Genomic DNA, 22,410 nt, shown 5'->3' with positions numbered 1-22,410 from the left:
GACTTCCTTCTCGGTGATATTGCAATATGGCCAGTGGAAAACAAAGGATGCTTAGTTGTTTTAAAGGGCAATTTTGGCTATGATAGTAAAAAGTCTTTCGTAAGACAAATGAAAGATAGATGGCGTGTCGCGAGATACCAGGCAACAAAGTCAAATTATCTCCATTAAATCTACCACGATAACCATTGCAGTCCTTGATTTACGGCGACTAAACGGACTAAAGACAATTCTTTAAGAATGCCTACAAATAAAATTTTAAGACATTTATGGTATTCCATCTGAAATAAGATTATGTATATTGGATTTCTGTGGACCAACAATACTCCACCATTTGCAAATTGCCGCCAACTATATCATACAGAGTCAAGGACGTTTCATCATCGTAACGGATCATTGTTGCCGGAAGAACTTCTTCACGGACATTATGATTTCGTTAGGTTATTTATGACGGCATTGAAGGATATACTTTCTGACGATCACAAAACCAAACTTGAACGTAAATTGTGGTGAAAAAGTTGGACCAAATGTTTCAATAAAAAAATAAATTTTGGGCGAGACGAAGTTCGCCGGGTCTGCTAGTGTATTTACATTCAGATTGATAGATTGAAAAAAATATGAAGAATTTTGCTAACACTTCGCACGAAAGTCATAAATGTCACAAAACATCCTGACCAGAAGACCATGATGCCAAAGAGTCAGGCACTCAAACCGGCACATCGGCGGGAAGAGAGTTATTTATGTAGGTAGCTAGCCGAGCGGTCAGACAGTCTACCAAAATAAGCCAGCAGACAATCTTGATGAAGAAAACCACAAAAATAAGAATGAAAAGCTAACAAAATGGCAAAATACTACAAAACAAACACCATTAAAGAACTAATGCAACTGCACAATTAAAGAAATCAATATACATATACATGTTTTAAAAGAAGCAGAAGCTTAAGAAAAAATACGCGAAAGGTGTCAACTATGCACAGTAGTGTCCGACTGAAACTAGAATTTTGGCCGAAGTCGAAGCCGAATATTAGGTACTATTCAATATTTGGCCGAGCTCCGAAGCCGAAGCCGAACATTAAAATTAGGTTTTACGTTTCAAAAATAATAAGTCTGTAATGTTTTATTTCGTAAGAAATTATTTTTTATTATTTTTTAAATAAAAGTTACACCTTACAAACATACATTTTTCCACAGCCGCTAACCAATTCTTGGTATTGTGAAGGATGCAATCCAAAATGCTTTTTCAAGCTTGTTGTTTTTTTTTTTTTGATACTTCACTTCCCAGGGAAAGCTCTTTCTGGCACGCATTGCTAATGGCAGTTGACTTTTCGCCGTGGAAAAACTTACAAATAGCGCTCATGTTTCTACAAACTCACAACAAAACGCAATTGCATCAAGGATATTATAATTTTGTTTTGTTTGTATAAGCCAAAACGAATCGAGATAGATATAGACAAATGTATTCATAAATGCTCAGAATGAAAAGAGAAGTCGATTAAGCCATGTCTGTCTGTCTGTCCGCCCGTGTATGCGATAACTCGAGCAAATATTGAGATATCTTAAAGAAACTTGCTATATAGGTTGCCCTTTATCCAAGGTCCCATCCAATGATGGCATTGAAAATGGGCGAAATCGGACTGTAACCACGCCCACTTCACATATAACGGTATTTTCGAAAAATGCATAAACTACCATGTTTCAGTAAATATTTGATCCAAATTGTTGAAAATTTGTGTGTGAAGTAGAATTTTGGTAGAAAATAATATCATTATAAGATTTTTAGAAAATCAGCGTTACACCGTCCACTTATGACGAACAGTAACTGCTTCACCAATCCTTACCAAACACGGTATGAGCCTTTCCAACGGTCTAGCTAAGAAATTCGTTGCAAATCTACCTATCATATAGCGCTATTTTACAGAAACATGAAAATTGCGATTAATCAGTAACTACTGAAGCTAATTCACCAAAAATCGATTATTGCAATAACCACTTATTATAAATTTTTGGATAATGGGCGCCGCACACTTACAACCACAAACATGTATCTCTATAACCGATTTATCAATTTCTACCAAACTCGATTTAATAACCTTGATACGGAAAGGCTATTCGTTAAATATTATTTAAATCTGACTAAAATTACACCCGCCTCTCGTATAACGGCAATTTTCAGACATACGACAACTCTGATATTTCAATAATTGAGGATGCTAATTGAATACAAAATTTGGATCTACCAAACTTGGTTTAATTATATCATTAAGTATAACTCAGCACATTATCGAAAACGTTTGAAATTAGGAAAAATACCCCTGCTTGTTATGCAGAGGTAGTTTAGTTTAGAGTATATAAAGTTCGGTATCGCCCGAACCTATACTTTATTACTTGTTTTAATATATAGAGTTCTTACATTTTCAAAAGTGTTTTGTAGAGATGCGAAACAACAACAAAATTTTAACAACTGTTGTAAAATAATGCAACTTCACGACAAATCGCACACCTTGTGAATTGCCCAAGGCCGAAGCCGAATAGGCCGAATACCGAAACCAGGCCGTACCTTCGGTCGGACACTAATGCACTGCGACAACCCACGTTTAAATTGCCAACATTGGCGTTTTTGTTCTTCCATTTTATTTGGCTGCGACTTATAAGACCAACCGAGACCGCCAGGCGGCAGTGTGAAGCTGTCAAAGTCGTAACAAATATACGCGAGAGCGTACATAAGCGCGATGCCGTTATGAAGTGAAGCAGACTAAAGGATTAGATAAGGCGCGAGTGGTTGTGTGTATAGACAAACATACTTGTATGTATGTATATGTACATACAAGTGCGCATATATTCTAAAATTATATTTAGCACGCATTTTTACACTTTTAGTACATTTTTTTATGTACATACATATATGTACATAGATCTCCATTTGGCTTCTTACTCACTCGCCTTTTTTGTATTTGACCCGCGTTGGCGACTGCCAAATGCTGTAACGCCGCCATATAAGAACAACGTGTACAAAATACAGCTTGCAGCAGCAACACAATGCAATCAGCCGGCAATTGTTGTTTGGCTGCGTGAGTAGCTCACACGTACCTACATGCAAAAGTGGGCGTGTATCAGCCAAACAACAATCGAGCATCGCCTTAACATAGCAAGCTGTTAGGAAGTGGGCAGAAGCAGCCAGCAAATTCTTGACATGAATGTCACTCAAAAATTTGCAGCTTCGCTTAGCTAAGCTAAAAATGTTTGGAATTTCGTGAAGCGAAGTGTGAATAACTTTCATGCTGTGCAATTAGAGTAGAAGGTTGGCCAAAAGAGTGATTTTTGGGCCACTACTGCCACTCAATACACCGTTATACGTAAAAAATTAGCGACAAGCAAAGTATTGGCTTGAGCTGAGAAATTGTTTTTGGCATTTTCTTTTGTGCATTTCTAGCTAAAAAAAAACTTATGAAAACATAAACCAAATAGTCGTATTTTGATCAGAACTTTTCTTTTATTATTTAACCAAATTATGAAAAAAAAATTATTCTAATGTTCATAATTTCACAATTTCTGAGTTCATGTTTTGAAAATTTCAAAAAGTGTTACAGTTGCAAATCTGAATCTGGCTATCTGAATTCGGCCAAAATCGCTTACGCGGTTACAGCGACAAAAAAGAAGAATAAGAAGATTTGGGGATATACATATAAAAACATATATTAAAAAAAAAATCAAAATTCCGGAATTTTGAAATCAAAAAAATCGTAGAAGCAAAAGCTTATAGAAAGTTTTCTAAATTTTTTTTATATTATACTATACCGCACTGATATTAAAAAATACTGAAATTTTCAAGGAGGTGTTATTTTATGAAATAAAATTTTAAATCTGAAGAATTAAATTAAATTTTTATTTGCTAACTTTAATTTAAAAATAAATTTTAATTTAATAAAAACTATATCTTTATTCAAAGTTTGCAAAAAAGTTCATAAATTCACATCTAAAAAAAAAACACATTCACGAAAGTTTCGAAATCTATTCAAAGCTGCCCCCTTATACGGGGTGGCATATAATCTTTAAGGAACGTTATATTTAGACGGATGGCTCCAATCTTAACGAAAGAGTGGGTGATCTCGCGCTAAACCGCAGTAAAAAGTAGCCATAGAATGCATGAAGACTCTCAACCAGCTGACATCAAAATCCTCGTGAACTGTTGTATGGGAGAGGGACAGAAGTATCTAAAGCAGAGACCGAAAACAGCAATGATATCATCCGATGTAATAAAAGTCCGCTGCAAATTATTGTCGTAGAAGAGAGTTTTCAAAATACCTTTTATCCCAGGGCCCCCTGGACAAGAATCTTGGATTCTTTTTATTTATTTAATTTTTGGGAAAAAGTCCAATAACAACTGAAAAATCCGGACTTATTTTTTTAGTACAGTAATAACAGTTAAACTGCCAAATATTTTTTAAGGCCTAAAAATCCTAAGGGAGCTCCGTGTTTTGCGCGCTGGAAGCCACTCTACCTAATTTTGCTTATTTTTCGAAATTTTCTATATATTAACTATAACAGTCTTCGAGTCATTCAAAAAATTAACTTGCAAAATCCTGGAAATCGTAAATTTAGAATTTGGCATAACTTTCGAAAAAAGTAAATATTTTTCGTTTGGTAGAAATTCGTTGAATGATAAAAGGAAATTTCTGACCAAAATTCATCCAAATCAAAAATGGTCGATTTGGCATGGATTGACATGTATACATATACTCGTATATACTTACGTTTTTCTGCACATTCACTTGCTATTGGCAATTCACTTTTTTGTGTCTACCTATCTGGCATGTGTGGCATGTTAACTTGTAACAATTTCTCACACAAAACAAAATAAAAAAACAAACACCACTTCATGTCATCATGACAACTGTCGCATGTCTATGTGTTGTTGCAATCGTCGACGGTCATCGCTGTTATGGTCCGAGTTGTGCATGGAAATATTTGTATATATATATTGTATATATGTTTGTGTCTGTATGCGAGCGCATGCGGCTAGCTGCCACAGACAAGTCGAACTATTTATGTCGTGATGTGTTGCGATGTGGTACTTGTCCAATTGCTCGCCTTTTTTATTTCAGCTTTTGTCACTACTGCTCCAGCGCAAATGTATGGCAGCACATTGCACACGAGCTATGCAAATAATGTGCACAGGAATTTTGTTTTTTTTTAGTCTAAACTTTATGTTGAGTCTGCTTAGTATGGTGAAGCTAATTAAGGCAGTGAGCACACACATAACATAAGTTACGAACGTGGAACGCTATTGTTTTTAGCACAACTTTTAATGCAGTTTTCTTAAAAAAGTGAATGCTTTTTCTCTTTGATAGTTGTATGTGATTATTTTAGTTTTATTTCAAATATACCAAGATCGAAATTGAAAAAATATATTAATTTAAAGTTGAAGGACTTATATTTTTAATGTCGATATTGTAGAAAAAAACTCAGTATCTCCAAAATTATATGGAGTTTACGCAATTTAATTTTTCGAAAAATGCATACTCCCTCCCCCCAATGTTCAAATCACATTTACAAAATGCTCAGCAAAGTGCTCATTTGTCAGCTAAACCACATTAGCTGTCGTTGGAACTAAAAGCATTCATATGAAAGACTTATGCAACAAACTCGCCTTGGACAAATCGGGTGAATGGAAAAATGCACCAACGCCCATGCAGCTACATTTAATTGGAGAATGCTTAAATTACAATTATAATTTGCAGCACTACTAAGAGTACGGAAATATTTTCGAACTTTTATATTTAGTTGAGCCACGGTGCTGCTCGGCTGGTGAACTCACTAAAAAGTTAATTGAAGTTTTTAGATGAGTCCATTTAAAATTAATGAAGTGCATTGCATTTGGTGATGGAAAGTCAATGCCCAACTATTAAAAAGAAACAAAAATTTTAAAGTGACCAAAAATATATGTCCAGTTTTCAAATGAAAAGAAAACTTTCTATCCAGTTTTAAAACTAACAAAATTTTATTACTGACTTTTACAACGCAGTTTGCAGTTAAAAAAAAATATGAACAATCCTTAAATTACAGAAGAATTTATATATTTATGTACGAACTTATGAAAAAATTTCAGGAGAGTTTGATTCAAAGCTCTCATTTAAAACATAAGTGGTATACTGTTTCTTTAAGTAAACCTTTTTTCTATTGAAATATGTCTTTCAGATAAAATTTCTAGAATTAGCTTTCAAAAGTGACTATCAAAGCAACTAGTATTTTCATCTCGTTATGCATTATTTACTAATTGCAATAAATCTTTTTAAAATATGGCATAACTAGCTACAAAGTGTCTATCGTTGGTGAGCCAAAAAGTATGCGCAAGCTGCATTTATATTTATTACACAGACACACCTACACGCACCGTACCGAGCTTAAAGTTCCCTTTGGGGAAAATCTCTAGTTCTGAACTGGTGCGCTTCTAGTACTATTGGACCCAGTACTGGTTCGCGATAAATCTCTTTTGCATGCAAACAATAGTTCGATAGTTCGTTCTGCATTCCTTTTTCTATAAAGTCGAACCAGTTCTAAATTCGTGACCTTAGGTACTGCTTTCCAATGGAATGGTTTTTTTTTTTAAGTACCACATTTCGATGATTTTGGGCTGGTGGGGTTCTAGTAATTATCGGACTGGTTCGTTTTTTGCGATAAAGATCTAATACGAAACTAGACATTTGATTCACTAATCCGCGGTTTCTCTGCATGGTGTCTATGGAGGTATACAAATGTCCGCAGTACAACTCGTATTTATGTATGTGTATATGCTGGTATTTTTGTTTAATGCACAACTCCCCAGACAACGTCAATAATTCAAACGCTGATGACAGGCCAGCGCGAGCAGCGCACCAAACAACAACAAACAACCACGGTACTAAGGTGCAGCAACGCATGCGCGCCACTTGACGACAGCTCGCGCCGCCATTATAAAACAATCCAAAGAACAGAACGATCAACGGAGTTAGAATGAAGGTGGCGACAAGTAGACAAATCGACGAACGGACAAACAACAATTAGCAAGGCACTTAATTGCAATTAAAATGACAAATCAAATCACTTCACATCAAATCGAATCAAATCAAATTGTGACAGAAATTAAATGCAACAAACAAGAAACGGAAAAGCAAGAAAAAAAGTATAGAAAAAAAATAAATAGAAATGCAACAAAGGCATTTACTCATTTGGCTGCAAAACAATAAAAACTTTGCAAAATGTCGATTATTTCACGCTTCGAGTGACAGCTAAGATTGCATATACATACATACATACATACATACATACATATGTATGCGTTGAGCTGGAAGTGACTGACATTTGGCAATCAAAACGCTATAATAAGAAATGCGAATCAAATAAGCTGCCATCGGAGAATTTTTTCTGTATGCCACATTTTAGCAGCAACTGCTCGATCTGTCCATCAACAACCAGCCATGCTGTCGTTTAGCAAGTTAGCTGGCCACTTAGTAGCTCACTCATATTTCGCTGACTACTGCAAATTACTGGCTAATTAAAGTTTATTGCCTTTCTCTCTGTGTTTCTACGCGCTGCTGCTGATTGCCTGTGTCATTTAATGGCTGGCATACTTTTTCTATACTTTTCTTCAATCGTAAGAAGTTGGAAGCCGGAAAATGTGTGGAATGTGTTGATTAAATTTTTGTTGTTAGTATTTAGTTGCTCTAATGGTTGGGGCAGTCCGATTTGAAGGCAGCTTGCCGGTTGATACTTATCGGTTTCTCCAAAATAAATATTTTGTAATATTATAATGTCCTCCTTTAGTTGTTCCAAAATCAGTGATATTTTGCGCTAGTTACAAAGAAAAATCGTACTGTGGCAAATACATTGATTCTAGCGCCACCTAGGGGGTACATTTTTTGTAAAAAAAAAAATTGTTTCTATGTAACCAAGATATACTTTGAATATGAAACAAACATTTTCAAATTTTCTCTCTTATCTAAGCCTATCAATCCAATTTCAAAAGTCCCAATGAAGTTAGGATTTCACTATCGCATGTGACGTCTGGCACCTGATGTATCTTCAAAATTCACCGGTGCTTGGTGCTCATCCGGCAGGCGAGGAGGCAAATACTTAGATGCACGAAGGAGAACAAGAGATCATTTGGGTATTGAGCGCTTCGAATAATGCCCATCAGATCTATGGGATGCCATATTTCTTAAAAGCTACTTAGCTGTATTCGAAATTATTGCATAATTTTCTCATGAGCATCACAATAAGTTTATATTGCTTACAATAGTTCCTGAAGAAAGAACCCAGCCCAACCCAACGACGGATTGACATAAGCTCCCAATTTACACCTCACTTGCGCTGTCAGTAAGTAAATATGTTTGAACATTAAAAAGTGTACAAATAATAAATGGCCACTAGTGACATCAAAACGCTTCGATAGCCATGGGACATAGACATAACGACATGTCGCACTTTTGCTAAGCGATCGCCAAACACTAATTTGCACCATAGTTTACACTTTGCCGCAAACGTAGCCAAAGGAAGCTTAAACATCTGTAGCTGCGCTAACTCCCTTCATTGCAGAAGCCATCACCATCTATTAGCGTTAAAATCAGCCGGTTTGCGCCGTCGCACAATTTGACATTACCACTGTGGTATAGCGAACCAACACTCCAGCGTAACTAAAGGCAGCAGCAACATCTTCGTCATTTGCAAAATTCCAAGCTGCCACATCATTATTCGCAGCCTTTTCAACCACACAGCCACGGCGGATGGAGCATCAATGACGCACTCAATGGTTGACTCTTGACTGTTGTTGCCGCATTTATGTTGCGGCTGTCGGTTGTCGGTTGTCCGGTGACGGTTTCTCCTTTCTTAGTGGCCGCATCGTAACTGTCAGCTGAGTTCAGCTCAAACGCCGTTGAATAGACGAGTGCAGGATGTAAGTAAGGCCCGCGAAAGTAAGGGAAGTGCGCGCGCTTAGCAGTAAATACTTACTAACTCATAAATTTCTTATAAAATATGAAATACATGAAATTAGTTGACTGCTATTGACGACGCTGACGATTATCTGCGATAGCCCGAAGCCAATGAGTTCACATCTTTGACGGCAAAGGCATGGGCACAAGCAGTTGCCAGGCATTCCAACAGGGCTATGGTGTCCAGCGGCATTCACACCGGCTCGCCTGCCACACATTCAGGTAGCAACGGTGGAGGTGGGGGGCGACGGCGAACGGCGTAAGAACTTAGGAGCCACATTGGTATGCAATTAAAGTTGTAGTTCGGTTACATTTGAACGTTGCGCCATAATCGCAGGCACAGCCGCAGTCGCAGTCACAGTCTCAGCACAGCGACAGCATTAGGCATAGACGTGACCAGGCCTAGGATGAATGCACCAATATAAACACACGAGCCCACAGCCGTTCTGCGTTTGACCAACAACCGGTTGTGCAGCCGGTTCTCTACTACTTATTTTCAGTGCGGCATTGCAGCGAGCCGAGGTAGCCGCCATCAGCAGCAGCCAAGTTGTTGTCGTCGTTGTTTGTTGTTTGTTTCCGTACGCATGCACACATGTTGCAGTTGCAGAGTTGCACGTTCCTTGTAATGTTGCATTATTGTCTCAGTCTCACACGCCGCCTCGCTGCTTTATTGAATAAATATGTATGGCACGTAGACGTCGCAGAATACTGGTATCTATTCGTAGTTGTTATTGCGCTTCGAACCGGGTTAAGCAATTTTTTTTTAATAAATGCTGCCATATGCCGTTGTTTGTTTTGTAATTATTTTGGTATGTTTGCGCGAAAAGTTACAAATTTCTGGTTGATTATTCTTATTAAATTTACGCTGATCATATTTCATCGCAAGCTGGTTAATTAATGAATAGCACGTGAGACAATTTGGAAAATTTGTATCAAAAATCAGTTAACGTAACTGTAGCACTTGCTCTTTAAGGGGATCTGTTGAGAGAAAACTGTTTTTCTTTTTTATGTTTAACGTTGATTTAATTGTTTTAGTTATCATGTTAGTAGTTTCATGTAAGAATTGAGAAAATAATGTTGTTCATACTCGTTTACCTCGGCGACAGTAATCATTATGAGTTCTATCGTTCCCACGACAGTCGGATCTACTTAATCGAAGCCACCCCCATTTATATCTGGCAAAGGACACCCGCTGTGGCTGAGTTGTTAGAAATGCGTACTACCCCTCCGTCGGACCAGGGTTCCATCGAACAACTTTATTAGAAAAATTTGTTTTCTAGCCCCGGTCGCCTCTACGGTTGAGAGGTAGATGTCGCCCTATGAACTACGTACGCTACAACGCAAATGGACGACACGCCATTACTTTTTAAGTTTTATTTTTCTTATATTGAAATTAAAAATCTTTTTTTTTCGAGTATGTACTTTTTTTGTCAGAAATAAAAATTTATTTTTGAGCAGATCGAAAAACTTCAAACGCACCCCCGCTTTCCCTATAAATGTTTACTGGTGGATATTTTTTGCTATGCGCGCGTCAACGTATGCACTCAAAACTTACAACAGATTTATCGACCGCATTATTTTCTTAATACATACATACGTACATACACTCTCGGTCAGAAGCTGTTTTTGTTTAAATTTTTTTCGCTAGTTTTTTTTATAAAAATATGGTTAGTACTACAACAAAGAAAAAAAATCTGAACCTTGTGCAAAACTAAAGAACTTTTTAGTCAGATTTATAACAATTTTTTTGAGCATGCATTTTTGCAGCCCATTAAATTTTAGTATAAAAATTCAATTTTGAAAATTCTAGAAAATCGTGCTGATTTTTGAGATTTTTTTTTTTTTGGCTAAAGAGCTGTTTGCAGCTCTTAATGAAAACAAAAAATTCATATGAAATGGAAAAGAACTTTTCTTCTATCAAGTGCAGTTGCAGCTTTCAAGAAAAAAAAGCTAGAATATTTATTTCATCAAGAAATTTACAGCAAAAGCAAAGTACTTTTCCAACCAACAGAAATAATGAAAAATAATTCTTGTGGTGTTTCGTGAGAGCTGCAAACAGAATACATTTCCATACAAAGTATTTCAAAATTAATTTTATTTTCGATCAAAAATAAAATAAAATTTAAATAGTAATCAATTTTCATGTAAAAATCAATTCACAAAATCACCGTTTCGGATAGCGAAAGAATAAAAGCTCAGTTAGTCTAGATTTAACTTAATTTAACTTACCGTAAGAAATCATCAATGATTACTCAACACGCCCACTTAAGCCAAGAGCGGAAATATTTTGTTTTTGTATTTCCTTTTTCAACTATTTAATAGTTTGCCGCCTAAAATGCCACATCAAAAAAAAAATGCATGCAAACAAAAATTTTTGCTTTCATTTATTTTTAAGAAATATCAAAACGAGAGTCTGGCAAGCCTGATTCTCTCACCGCTCTCAATTTACATAAGGCCGTACCTTAAGAACCTAAAATCTACACGTTCTTAAGTTTCTTACGGTAAGTTAAGTTTTAACTTAAACGCCAACACAGTTTCTCATATAACAGGTTGGCCAAAATATTATATTAAGTTAAGTTACAGAAATTAAGTCTAGACTAACTGAGTTTTAACACTCCAAAACTTAGTTTTATTTTTTATCAAAAAAATATAACTCGATATATGTACGTATGAGCGATTAATATAAATCGAAATGTAATTATCAACTATAGTTTTTATAGACATCGCACAAAATCTTTTAAATCGGACCTGATAAAACATAAACTAGTTAACAAATATGCACACACTCGAAACTGTTCTACGATACTTGGAGCTATTAATTTTTTATTGGCTTGATTTTCTCGACTCTTTATAAATACATTATATTTAAAAAAAGATTGAGCAATTTTAACTCATCTTGCCCCTTTGTCACTCCCTTCTTCTATCTATCTCTCTTCGAATTGCGAAATGCAGCTATTACAAATTATTTCACAGGCCATTTGAGAAGTTCATGTTCGAAAATATTTGTACAAATATTAGGTAGGCGGATTAATAAACCACAGAAGCTCAGGTTGTGGAGGCATCTTATGCTGCATACCACTAGGCGCAGTAATTTATAAATTTTTATTTATATTGTAGTAATATATTTATTTAAATATAACTTTAAAGTTTTTAATCTTATATTTCCAGTGACTGCCACTTGCAAATGACATTAATAGTAGTTGCGGTAAACAACTGCAAAAAAAAAACACTCACTCACAAATTACCGTGTAGCTTAAGGCGAGCGGTATAAAAAATCGTAACCGCAGAAGCAACGTTCGACTAAAGGAAATCGACAAAGTGAAATAAACAGTAGCAATTGGCAAAACCACGACTGGGAACAGGAAGATTCACACTGCCGCGTGCATTTACCGATACAAGCACACGCACGTGCTTACATACATATAGAAATACATATCTACACACAAATACCAATACACTTGCAACCAATGCAGCAAAAAGCGCACGAATGTCAGCAACAACCGCCAACGCCACCAACTCGATTATTGCCAGCAATCAGCAAGTGCCATTGCCAGCAGCGAGAACGACAATCAACAACAAGCAACGTAGTGGAAGTGGTCACAACGAGCACAACAACAACAACAACAAAAACAACAGCAGCAGTAGTAGCAGCAGTAGCAGCAATAATTACAATTTACGTCCATCGATTGCTGTGAAACCAAAAGCCACCAACAATAGCAATAACTACAACATCAGTGCTTCTTCACATTTGAAAGCACAGAACAGCAAAAACGTCGACAACTCCGACAACAGCAATCATAGCAAGAGCAACAAAAACTGTGGTGTATATAATAACAACAATAGTAACAACCACGACAACAGCAATAGCGCCAGCAGTGGCAGTGGTGGCTGCAGCAGCATCGGGGGTAGCAGCAGCAACAACAACGATATGCCCGGCCGTCACAGCTGGGACCCGGGTCGCATTGGTGTCGAACATTTGGCCGGCGCATTGAGTCCCCTCTGCATAACCGATTCGAGTCATGAAATCGTGCGACCAAAGCCGCGTAGGTGAGTGTCTCAATGGGTGATTGATTTTTTTTGTGTTTTTTTTTGTTAACAAACATACGAACATACAGCAGTGTTCACGAAAATAGCAGCGCGACGTATTCACAAGTTTTGAGCTTTTAATTTCCTGCTATTAAATTTAATTGCTTTTTTTTTATAAAAATATAGTTAGTGGCATAACAAAAACTGGTGTTCAAAATTGATTAGGAATTTCCCAAACTTAGTAGAGGTAGGGTGATTGACTCGGTTTTTCTAAACCGGTTTCCACCGGTTTTTTTTTTCTGACATATATAGGCCGTTCGGTGTCGGCGTAAAACTGTAGGTTTTGTGCACGCCACAAATCGGAGGAGACGCTCGGCCGAACACTAACATATGTGTAAGCGCCAATCTATTATTAGTATTATTATTATTATTATTATTATTATTATAGGCCGTTTTTTTTTAAATCATGATTTTTCGAATATCGAATAAACCGGATTTCTCTATCGAACAAACCTGTTGTTTTCATTTCATACAAATTTTGACCTCTCAATTAAAGTTTTGGCTTTTTCGAAGTTTCCAACGCCTTTTCATTTTAAGAGAAACCCCTAAATAGTTTTAAAATTATATCCTAGGCTATTTGGAGATGAATAGTATATGAAAACTGAATGTTTGCCGCTTAAACTTTTTCTAAATGTTTGGCCGAGCTTCTCCTTCAATTCAAGCTCTGCTTCTTGATGTTGTGACACAAATGGAGAGACCTTACTTTTACTCCACCTCTTACTTTTAGTAAGACTTATTTTGTCAATTTGTTGCAAGGTCCTCTTACAGGGTCCCCTGTAATAAAACAATTATACTATTTTGAATAGCGGTATAAATACTGCCTTTCGATAATACTCTTCGGCGTTACGTGCACGATAATTAGTCTGAAAATGTTGTCTATTCGCTCTCCGTGGAAGGAAGGAGATATCAGAATTTAACGTGGCAAGCGCTTTTTCTACCCTTTTTTGCTGTTATCCCCCTGATGCGAAATGAATATATTGCGTTGATATTTATGCATTAAATAAGTTATGTCTAATTTGTGCGAATCTTAGCCGAAGTGGGCATTCTGCTATATTTCATCTCTTTAATCATATACTATATCGGAGAAATACTGATTAAGCTGGGACTATTAAATTATTTTAACCATTGAATACAAATGTTTTCGTAAAATACGCTCTTATAATAAAAATTAATAATATTTTCGGGCACTAGGCCCATTCTACCAGTCCAAGACAGGTATGTAATTAAGGAAATGTCCCAGTAATTACATGTAAAAAGAACATTTTTAGCTTTACTTTAAAATGTCACGAAAATATAAAAATTGAGAACATCAGCGTTTTTATGAAAAACCGACTAGCGCGACCTTTTTCAAAATAAAAAAAATACGTGTCTCATTTTTTTTACCAAAAATAACAATATTTTGATGTAGCTTTTATGAATTGCCAGAAAGATTGCTTTCTGGAACCACTTTAATGAACATACATACATATCAAGAATGATAGAATACAAGATTGCGCCCATCAGAGAGGATTTTTGAGAATAACTTTTGTGTGACGTCACAATGTTGCAAGAAAAACGTAATGATATGTATGTATATATTTTTGCATATGCCGTTCTTTTTTATTTGGATATTTGTCAAGAATGATAGAATATTCAATCGTGGATATGTGTGTGGGGTTATTTATATGGCTTTGTGTATTGCAATCCATGTGGAAGGTATCGTTGTAGATCGTAACTGCATATGCTGCCTAAATGTATGCAACAGTACAATTGCTTCATTGTGCGTTTCTTTTATGTTCGCCAGCAAATTTAAAGCATGAATTTAGGCTTCAAAATAGCGATGCGATGAGCACGCATACAACTGCATGTACAAAATGATAATTGCAAGGTGCACGCGTTGATTAATCTATTTTTTTCTATTCTGTTTATTTTTTTTTAATGCTGTATTTCCGAACGTTTTTTTTAGTTGGCTTTTAATTAAATACTAAAATTTTTAATTTTTCAAATTAATTGAAATTTTTTTGGGTGATCAGTTCCCATTTTTAGTGGATTGATTTCTCTTTATGTCTGTAATACGTACATATACATTAACGTGGAAATTATCGAATGTTTTGGATTTTACAAGGCTTAATTACTTGCTTGATTTCAATATTTGACTTGGTTAGCATTGCTTCTTTAATCAATGCATTAATCGATGCCATTTTCAGTTTGGTTTTTTGAAAAAGGGAAGAAATACGTTTAAGAAACGCAGACATCTTTTTTTCAGAGTTTCCACTCTTCTGATAAGCAATTCCATTTACATAAATTGAGAACCTACGATTTCCCCCGAGATCGTTCGAGAAACAATTTCTCGGCAGGATCGCCTTCTCGCGAGATTCCCTTATATCGAAAACCTCGTTATACTCGCAAGTTTCTCGATGATCAATTTAGAGCAGCGTATTTAATTTATGGTATTTAAATCATGAAACGTTGAATTTCCCGCAAGCTCAAAACTAGTCTCTCTCCAGAAGATAAACCATGTGCATGTTCTGTTCCAGCGTGGTCTGTATTGTCCACCCCATAAGGAATCGCTTTTTAAATACCAGATTCCACTGTTCCCCTCCATTAATTAGTTTTACTCACTTTATTTGCTGGAGCCATCCCAAGAATTAAAAGACCGGGATCCCGGGATTAACATCCCTAGTACATACATACATATATACTCTATTATATCGCATTCAATTTTTTAATTTTGTTAAATTTTATTCAATCTTTATTATTTTTGCTCATTTTGTATGTAAAATATTCAAATACATATGTGCACACAGTGCGCGATACTTAACCCTTAACCCTTAATTAAGCGCATGGGATCAAGGCCATTTCAAGTTGAAAAAAAATGTCTTGGCGTGATTGGAGCGTGCTCGCGCTTTTCAAGCTTCCTAACTCCACGCGGGGTACGTAAATAATTCACTGCCGGAACATCGACGTGTACGCATGCGTCGCTACTCTTTTAAGTTCTGACCCCATGCGACCACTTACGTATTATTTTTTGGGGGCGGTAAATTAAAATTTTTTTTTTTTAAGTGAAACTTCTTTAGCGGCGGCTGGTTGGTTGGGAGTAAATTGGCAAATTCAACGGAAATGATGCCATGGAAATGGTGCAATGGAAATGGTTGGGGCTGAAACAAGTGCTTCTTGTGTGTATGCATGTGGTATTAATTTAACAAAAATTTGCAAATAAAAGGTTAAAGAATAACACTTATGTAGAAAAAGACCAATACAAGAATGAAAGTAAAGGTGACTACGTACATAGATAAAAAAGAGGATAAAGGCAAAAGTAAAAATAAAAACAAAAACAAAGATGCAAAAATGAAGACCAAAGTAAAGTTAAACGCGACTTATATATATACGGGCAAAGGTGAAGGGGAATATGTAAATGACAAACATAAAAGTAAAGACAAAGAGGAGGATGAGGATACCGATAAAAGTAAAGATAAAGACAGGGGAAGAAAGATTAAAATAAAGGTAAGAAGAAAGGATGTAGAGAGAGACACCGAGACTCAATCTGGGAACTGTTTTGGGCTTTTAGAGATTTTCGGGATTCTCGGAACTTATCGATAAAATAATCGATATTTTTATCGGTTTTGTTATCGATATTTTTACAGATTTTCATATCGAAATTTTTATCGATATTGTTATCAATTTTGCCATCGATGTTTTCGGGACTTATCGATATAGTAATCGATATTTATATTCATTTTGTTGTCGACATTTTGCTATCGATTTTCTTATCGATACTTATCGATTTTGTTGTCAATATTTATCAATTTCGTTACCAATATTTATCAATTTTGTTAGAGATAAGTTTTGTCGATTTTGTTATCGATTTTTTATCGATATTTTATTGGATGCTACTATCGATTTTGTTATGTAAATGTAATTGTATCGAAAGGGTAGAGGTAGGGATCTAGATAGAAAAAAGACAAAAGATATGACATAATAAGTATGTACATATGTATGTTTGCATATTTATTATGAGACAAAATAGACGTAAGTTTCACTTCTCCAGTGTGGCCCAGGCGCACTTACTTTTTTTAAGTTTGAAGTCGAAAATGTGTTTTTTTTTGTAATTTAAATAGAGTACTTTAATATTTTTGATAAAACACACTTTGTTTTTTTATTTTGAAAACTATTTTTTCAACACTTTTTTGAGGTCACTGGGGACCCCATGCGACTAATTGTGTGATTTTCTTTATGCGCCTAATTAAGGGTTAATTACTCGCATGTATCAGAAGTGTTTGTTTTAAGTTTTTTGAGATTTTAAAGATCATAAGTTTAGTTGTATTTTTTTCATGTATTATAATTCAAATAACGAACGTACTTTTAGCATAACCATTTTAATAAGTAACTTCTTAATATCGAATTCTTTATTTGCACTAACAAATTGGGCTCACTGTAGACTCTATACGTGCAGCTATGAGATTTAGCCGTGCGAGTAGTTACGGGTTAAAATAACTGTTGTCGTAAAATCTTTGCTTGTAGAGTTGCCATCTTTATTGTTTATTTTGTTCAACATATTTAAAAGAAAATACCTAGTGTGTATACACTAGTATTATAAAACAAATTAAGATTTTATAGACATTTTTTTTACACCGCTTGGTAACTCAAATTGCACGCCACGTAGTAGAGATTTGCAACTAAACCTGCCACGGTAAAAAAATTAAAAAAAAAAAACTGAAAATAAAAACTTCTACAGTGTTGCCATTTGTTACTCATAAACTTATGTTTTTGCAACTAAACCTGCCACGGTAAAAAAATTTAAAAAAAAAAAAACTGAGAATAAAAACTTCTACAGTGTTGCCATTTGTTAAAAAAATAGCAGCATTTGCAATGCTAACAAAACGATGCAACAGCAACCAAAACAGCCAAAACAACACAATAACAGCTAGTAGCACAACAATCACACAAACGCTTTCAGCTAACGTTTTAACGCTGGAAAGAAGGCAACCACTTGTCGGATATTAGTTTTCACCATTAACCTTGACCACAATTCTGCCCTTCTGGTGTGCTGTTATAGCCGCGCAGCCCTCGCCGTCGCAGCTGCAGTGGTTGCCGTGGTGTGGTTTGATTTGGCGGTGTGACTATCGCTTCAACACTTCTCTACATTTGAAGTTTTTACGTGTGAATTCGTGTGTGAGTTTTTATTTTTCAAATGTTACATAGTTAGTAGCAAACGCTTAGCAGATGATGAGTTGCTAAAACCTAACAATTTTGCTGTTGTCTTTGTAACTTCATACACATGAATGTAGGTATGAATTTGATGTAATGTGTGCGCGTGCGGTTTTATTAAAAAAAAAAATTTATTCCATTCACTTCATTTGTTTCTCTATATAGTGTTTATTTTTACTTTTTGATTTAACTATTTTGTCTGTTTTTTCGGTTTTCATTCGCTAAACAACTTCACTAAGCTTTTAAAAGTTTACAAAGTACAATTTCGGTACTAGGTTTTATTATTTGTTCATATAACCGATTCTTATTGTGGCCTTACATGCTCTCAAAGGTAGTAAATAGTAAACTGAAGAACAAAGAAAAGAAAATTTTAATTCTTTTGATTTTTTTAATTAATAAGCTGGTTGAAAGTATTAAAGTTCAGATAAAAATCCAAATCAAATTAATTTTTTTTTTCCGAAGAATTTTTATCAACGGCACTTTTTTTATTTTGAATTTGTGAGTTCATTAAATGCTCGCAATGTGGCAGAAAACTACAGCCATAATTAAGTGTTTTTTTGTTTTGTCGGCATTTTTGTTGCTTAGTTATGATGCTCAAGTACAATAAACAGCATAGATTGAAATTTAATGCTCTAGTGACGTCAACCTTGGTCGGCATTCACATCAAACCTGGCTGTGTCAACACTTTTTAATTGCAACTAAATCGTAATTAAATACTCTTCTTTCCGCCACCACTATTAACTAGTTAGTCTGTAATTTAGCTATGAAGCTTTGGATTTGGTAAATAAGTAAAGTGGCACCGAATTATTAACTAATATTCTTAGAAGTTAATTAGCTTAAAGTGAAAATGATACCTTTGCTTTGTTTTTTTCCCTCAAACATTTTATGTACTACTATAACACAAAAAAGCTAAGAACCAAGAATAGTAAAACTGCATTTTTAGTTTTTCTCTCTGACATCGAAATATTTTTTGAAAGGACGACAAGAAATGGTCGTAAATATTCAGTACAATGCAGAATAATAAAATGTATACCAAATAAAGCTCAGTCACTGTAGAAAATAAAAATAGAAATTGTATTGAAAATAAAAAAACAAAGCCTTTTCACTCACGTTCTTATTCACTTATATTTATGCGCTTAAGTTCTAGTGAATTCGCTGTAAGAATAAAGGTGGATATTTTTAAAGAAATTTTGCCGAGTTTTTAGCAGTTTTTTTAAATTCATTTTTGATGTGTTTTCTACAGCCCATATCTCCTAAAAGAGAAAATTCTGTAGATTTAAAAAAGATTAAATTTTTTAGTGCATAAGGACGAATAGATATTGAAAATGTCGGTCTCATATTTTATTCTCGAATAACTTTGAAAAAATTACATCATAAAGACAATTATTCACACCACTGCGTCCTCGAATTTCGCCCTTCTAATTTCATTAGCTTAAAAAAAAAATTCAACAATTTTTTTTTATTGAGCTTGAACCCGTTTTTAATTAAAAACTTAATGTGGAAAAGCAACAATAATTTGAAAAAATGGTAGATGTGATAGCTATTTCGGAAATCACCACATTTTCTCATCAGACTCCTTTCAGTAGGATCCGAACCGACTTGGATCGTCGGTGAACCACATGATCAAGTTTAAAAGGTAAAAGAAGCCAGAGAACCGAGTACGGGAATGCTTTCTGGTAAATTCCTGTGAATTTTTGCAACTTCTTTCGAGTTAGGGAACGCAACTAATATTTGATAAAACACTGATATTTTTTTCTCCCGCCGAATCTCGATCGAAAAGTGCTGCAAAACTACTTAAACTCAGACAAAAGCTATTGCTTCGCACTTTCTTCTGGTCTTGAGGATTGCAAACTGCGTCCACTTGCAATATGGAGGCATTTTTAGCAAAAAAAAAAATACAAGTCTTTTATCTATTATCATCCGTACCGCATGAAATCCTATTGAATAGTGGCCTGTCAAAACTCCCGTCAACACCAAGACTAGGTGCTTGGTCAGCTTAACGAGCTCCTTTGATCGGTGCTAAAGAACCAACACTGACCAGATGGACCGAGCTGAGGTGAGTAAAAGCCCCACGCCGAAAAAATACGGCAGCCTAAATCACGTTCATACTAAAACGCCCGAAAGGCTTATTGACCTATTCATAAGGGAAAGTAGCCGCATCCACACAATGCACGTAGCGCAGTATGCCTTTCTCCAAAAAGACAAAACAAAATTGACTAGGAGCTAATCCTTCTAGAAACGGACTTGTCTTGTTCCAGGAACTCCAAAGCTGGACTGGACTAATCTGAAGCTGAGCGAAATACTTAGGTATTATCCTCGACTCCAAACTTACGTAGAGGAAAGAACATATAAGGACCTAGGAGTGTACTATACCTGTAAATAGGCTTTCGCGAAAAACTGGGGGCTGTCACAGCATATCACTCACAGTATGTACACCGAAGTCATCCAACCGATTTCAACCTATGGAGCGTTGGTTTGGTGGAAAGCACTGGATGAAAGCAGAAATCAGAGAATAATTGGAAGAGTGCAAGCCTCAGTATATCAGGCGCCTGAGAAGCGCACCACAAGAAGGGCAGCACATGTCTTTTAGCTGAAGGCATCTCAAGTATTCGTAACAGGTGCGCCCGCAAAAGGGCCCCTAGACTGAGGGATTCAAAATTGTGGAAGCAGACCAACTACGGACACGCAGCGGTCTTGGTGGTAATTAATAATTGACGGCGTAACGGGATCAATGCCGACATAGATGTCGAAAATTGTTAGCTCACGTCATCCTGGGGTTTTAGCTTTAAGATTTGCGTACACATTCCAACCCGAATTTCCATTTACACCGATGGATCAAAGATAGAAAAACAGTCGGCACGTGTCTTTACTCCAAAGACCTTAAAATAAGGCAATCATACTGCCTGCCTGGTAACTACAGTGCTTTCAGGCAGAAATATTTGCCATACAGAAGACGCCTAGTCACATTCGGGATAGTAAGTTTCTGTCAGCGAATGTCACTATATTCGTTGACAGCCAGATGTTAGTGAAAACATTAGACTCCAGGGTGGTAAATTACAAAGCAGTTCGGAAATATCGTACAACGCTGGCTTCACTGGGTCTAGTCAAAACCTCTCTCTGCTGGGTTCCTGGACATAGAAATGTAGAAGGAAATGAAAAAGCCGATGGACGGAGGTGAAAGTATCGAACACCAACGGCTTCATGCACTCACAGAGCTCACAGTGGGCAAGTCTGCCTCCGAGTCGAAGTACGACTCAATTCGTATTTGCAAGTCAATATATCACTCATGGGTCCTAAATAGGTAGGAGGAAAATTTTAGTGGTCTGAAATTATTCGGAAATACATGAAATTTTTTACCGCTTTGGTAATAAAAGATGATCTTAAAATCCGCCAAGCCTTTAGAGGAGAACTATTATGCGGCACTGAGCATCTATATCTCAGCTTTTAGCTATTTCTGCCTCACTACACACTGCATAATACCAGAATCTACTTCTTTTAAGCCTACAAGTGGGCCTTCCCGTGGATATAGACACGAAGTGAAGGTGGTTGCTACCATCAAGAATTTAAAAAAATGTTTATGAACTTTGGTATGAATGTAAATAATGAAAAGTTGTTGAGTATTTTGTTTCAAATAATAATAAAAAAAACAGTAATTTTTGTTTCCCGCACCTTCTATTACTATTAACATCAAAGAAAATTATGAGCCACCAACTCATATATTTCAATCAGTTTTGTAGCAAGCGACCTTCTTCACCAGTGTGGCAATGATTTTAAATGCTGATAGTGAGAAACATTTTAAAAATATTTTCAAAATGTCCAAAATTTTTAATTGCTGGGAAGTATGTGTGTATATTTTATTCGTTCTTTTTTCTAAGGTAAGAAATTGCACACCCAAGCTACAACACTTTAAATGCATGCCCATGTAAACACTCTGCCTTTCGTAATCCACACATGCTCGCATTGACTTAGTTACTTACTTGCTCGCTTGCTTACTTATGTAGTTAAGTCGCAAAATCTTAAAATCTCAACCGCAAGCGACAAATTGTGCTGGCTGCGGTTTAAGAGCGTCTCAAGAATTCGCGCCATAAACTAACGAGTAGAGGTGGACTTAAATGCAATAGTGGGTTCCACCAAATGTGGTAGTGCGCCTACTACAACAATAAAGAATGACTAG

At 35.9% G+C, this 22,410-nt stretch overlaps 1 protein-coding gene across 1 annotated transcript in view; it reads left to right on the top strand.

Annotated features, from left to right (window-relative positions):
* Window positions 1–22,410, top strand: part of LOC118739260 (ankyrin repeat and BTB/POZ domain-containing protein 2-like) — a 76,013-nt gene that overhangs the window by 9,312 nt on the left and 44,291 nt on the right. The window contains exon 2 of the mRNA XM_036470487.1: window positions 12,132–13,010. Coding sequence (XP_036326380.1) covers window positions 12,451–13,010 — 560 coding nt within the window. The 5' untranslated portion in view covers window positions 12,132–12,450. The remainder of the gene's footprint in view (window positions 1–12,131; window positions 13,011–22,410) is intronic.

Source organism: Rhagoletis pomonella, unplaced genomic scaffold (genome assembly GCF_013731165.1).
Source record: "Rhagoletis pomonella isolate Grant_MI unplaced genomic scaffold, Rhpom_1.0 Rhpom_scaffold_00005, whole genome shotgun sequence".
Taxonomy (NCBI): domain Eukaryota; kingdom Metazoa; phylum Arthropoda; class Insecta; order Diptera; family Tephritidae; genus Rhagoletis; species Rhagoletis pomonella.
This window is presented reverse-complemented; position numbering and strand designations above follow the sequence as displayed.